Source organism: Lolium rigidum, unplaced genomic scaffold (assembly GCF_022539505.1).
Source record: "Lolium rigidum isolate FL_2022 unplaced genomic scaffold, APGP_CSIRO_Lrig_0.1 contig_15599_1, whole genome shotgun sequence".
Classification (NCBI taxonomy): domain Eukaryota; kingdom Viridiplantae; phylum Streptophyta; class Magnoliopsida; order Poales; family Poaceae; genus Lolium; species Lolium rigidum.
The window spans coordinates 25578-29069 of NW_025899875.1; the positions used below are offsets into that span (position 1 = coordinate 25578).

General features: G+C 43.6%; 1 protein-coding gene across 1 annotated transcript; it reads left to right on the forward strand.

The window, feature by feature from the left end:
* The first annotated feature begins 283 nt into the window (after positions 1-283).
* LOC124680401 (obtusifoliol 14-alpha demethylase-like) lies at positions 284-2270 on the forward strand. The gene is made up of 2 exons (XM_047215469.1): positions 284-760; positions 1269-2270. Exons 1-2 carry the CDS (start codon positions 284-286, stop codon positions 2268-2270), a joined length of 1479 nt encoding a protein of 492 aa, XP_047071425.1.
* The last annotated feature ends 1222 nt before the right edge of the window (positions 2271-3492 follow it).

A 3492-nucleotide genomic window follows, 5' to 3' on the forward strand; every position in this document is an offset into this window, starting at 1 on the left:
TGTTCTAATTACATTTATGAAACCAACTTTATCCTTGACTGCTACAATTAAATTCCCCTCTTACATTTTAGGAGGTAAATGGAGGAATGTTAAAGTTTCTCTCTTTTTAATGTTTGTACAAAATATAAAAAAAGAAAGCATATAGATATAACCTCGATATATTTAACACCTATGTCATCTTCGTGTTTATATAGTGCTGGCAGTGGCGGCGCCAGGAATTGGAGTCGTGCTGGTCGTTTTCGAACTGTTTTGGTTAATCTTTCCAAACTACTCCGTACAAAGGATGGACTCGACAGTCAGTGCTTTTTGTTTCGTCGTAGCCTTTCTTTCCATCACTGCTGTAGTAACAAAGATTGCAAGAAAAAGTATTACATCTGATGTAATGTCCAGAAAACCTCTGCCACCCGTTGTGAATATTCTTGCTATCTTAAGACTTCTCCCAGCAATTTTCACAACGGAAATACCAGCTATCATTGACTCTCTTCATGAAAAATTTGGTAGTGTATTCACAATAAGTTTATTTGGGACAAAAGTAACATTTTTGGTCGGACCAGAGGTCTCGCAACATTTCTTTCAAGGGATGAAATCAGAAATCAGCCACGGCAACTTACTTGAATTCACTGTGCCCATGTTCGGTAAACATGTTGGGTATTCAGTAGATGCTGCCACTCGCAAAGAGCAATATCGCTTCTATATGGATGCACTTACCAAGCCATCGGCTTTGAGGAGTCATGTTGATCCCATGCTTCAAGAAGTGGAGGTACGTCCGAAACTGACTCAATAGTATGTATACATGTTGCTGACGTGTTGTCACGTGTTATAAATTCTTAATTCCTCTTCAGGGTATTATCATATTTCATGTAAAACTAAATTTGTAGTATATTGTATAGGTCGAGAAACATACAAACTTGTATTATCATATTTCATGTAAAACTAAATTGGTAGTATATTGTATAGGTCGAGAAACATATAAACTTCATATTCAGTATAATTCTGTATAGGAAATTTAAAAAGAAGCGCATGCATCAATGGAGGCTGGGGCTATGCCTCCCTTTCGAAAAAAAAATAAACTTTATAGCGGATCATATTATGCTTGCTGTTTATGAAAACACTATTGAGCCATATTTCGTAAATAAAACCGTAGGTCATTTCTTTAGCACAGTGCATTGCACACTACACAGAGCATCCAATAATTTCCTAGATAACCATTTTCCTAACAAATTTTAGATGATTGTCTTATTTTTTTAATTATGTATCTATATTCCCAGGACTACTTCTCAAAATGGGGTGAAGATGGTATAATTGATCTCAAATATGAACTTGATTATCTAATAATGCTCATCACGAGTCGGCGCTTTCTAGGGAAAGAGGTTCGGGAGAAGCTGTTTGATGAAGTCTACTCATTAATTCATTGTATTGGAAATGGTATCAGCCTTATCAGTGTTCTGTTTCCATATATCCCAATTCCTGTACACAATCGACGCGACAGAGCGCGTGTCAAGCTGGAAGAAATATTCTCTGAAGTCATAACGTCACGAAGGAACTCGAGTCTAGTTGAGGATGACATTCTGCAGAAGCTGATTGATTCAAAGTACAATGACGGACGATGTACCACCGAAGGAGAGGTTTCTGGCATGACTCTCGCTATGATCTTCGCTGGAGAACACACAAGTTCTAATGCTAGTACTTGGACTGGAGCTCGTTTACTCAGCAATGACAAGTGGTGGTCAGCTGCAGTCGAAGAGCAGAAGCAAATCATTCATGGATCCAATGGTCGAATAGACTATAGTTCATTGTCAGAGATGGATGTCCTACATAGATGCATCAAAGAGGCACTGAGGATGCATCCTACAGCACCAGTGTTACTTCGCAAAGCCCATAAACAATTTGTTGTGCAAACAAAAGAAGGCAATGAATATGAAATCCCAGCAGAGCATGCTGTTGTAGTCCCTATGCTAACCAACAGTATGCTGCCTTACATTTATAAAGACCCTCATGTGTATGATCCAGATAGGTTTGCTGATCCCGGGAGAAAGGAAGATAAAGTTGGTGGAAAAAACTCTTACATAGCGTTTGGAAGTGGAAGTTTTACTTGCATTGGGGAGGCTTATGCTTACTTGCAACTGAAAATTATATGGAGCCATCTGCTAAGAAACTTTGAGCTCAAACTAGTTTCTCCTTATCCCGATACGGACTGGAGCTCGTACACAGTAGGGCCTAAAGGGAAGGTATTGGTAAGTTACACGAGACGTTGTCTGTCCAGCACTTAGATTGTCATAAGTTACTTTGCAGTTTGGTTTAGCTGGGTGCAACTTTATGTAGTCTTCGCCTTAATGTGATAATTAAGTCAATAAACTTCCTTTTATTGAAATATATTTGTATATTTCTGTATCAGAGAGAGTGCATGTGTGTATGAATGTTTGTTTGTTTTTCGTGTATAATGTCCATGTACTTATGCATTCCACAGGTGGTTGCAAGAAAACTAGATTTTTTTCATATCATCATCACTGTAGAAAAATAGCATGCAGAAAAATATTGTAGCAATAGCACTACAACAACGCAAGACTGATTCAGCGGCATGGGCATACCCACAGGGTGGGCAAGATGGGCCGTGGCCCACCCTAAATTTTGGAAAATTATTTATATCATTACAGAATTCCGAACTTCTGAAGCCCATCAAACAACAATATGAGGACCCCACTTTCCCTTTCCCCTCTCCTTCTGCTACAGTAGATCGAGAGGCTTGAGAGGGAGGTCCAGGTCCTTCCCCCGTTTCCCCGGCGCCGCCGTGTGCTCCCCTTCCCCTCTCCGCCCGCTGTGGCGGCGGAGGGGTGGGGGAACCCCGGATCCGTGCGTGCGGTGTGTAAATAGGGTGTCGGCGTGCGTCACCGGCGTCGCCGCTTGTGAGGGGGCGGCGGCGATGTTTTCGGCGTTTTGGTCTTCCCAGGTCCGGCTCCCTCTCATCCCTGCCCTGTGTAGTGGTGATGGACCTGTGAGTTCCCCTGCGCGCTCGCCATGGCGGCGATGGAGTGCTCATGTCGTGGGGATCCCCTCCTCAGACCCGCTTATCGACGCGCCATCATTCCCTCCTTCGATGGTGTGGGGCTGCTGAGCTATGGAGGTTGAAGGGTGGTGAGGGTGGTGCTGCTGCGGAGGGAGAGTTGCGGTTCGGGTTGGAGGGATCTGGTCTTCTCAGGCCAGATCAGGAGCGGTGCGGGATCGGCGCGCGTCGCCGGCCGAAATTCCTTTACGCCACAGATCCAGCCCTTAGGGGCTGGTGGCTACTGCGGTCCATCTTCGCCTCGTGGCTAGGGGTCCTTCATGCTCCAAGGGTCATCGCTGAGGCTGCTGGTGTCCGGCTTCGACGGCGAGAGGTTGACGAAGGCCTTCGGGTTGTTTTCCACCTGTATCCATCTGGGTTGTTCTTGTATTTGATCATGTTGTTTCTATGTATCCTTGCTACTATATGAATACAAGTTTCTACTTTCAAAA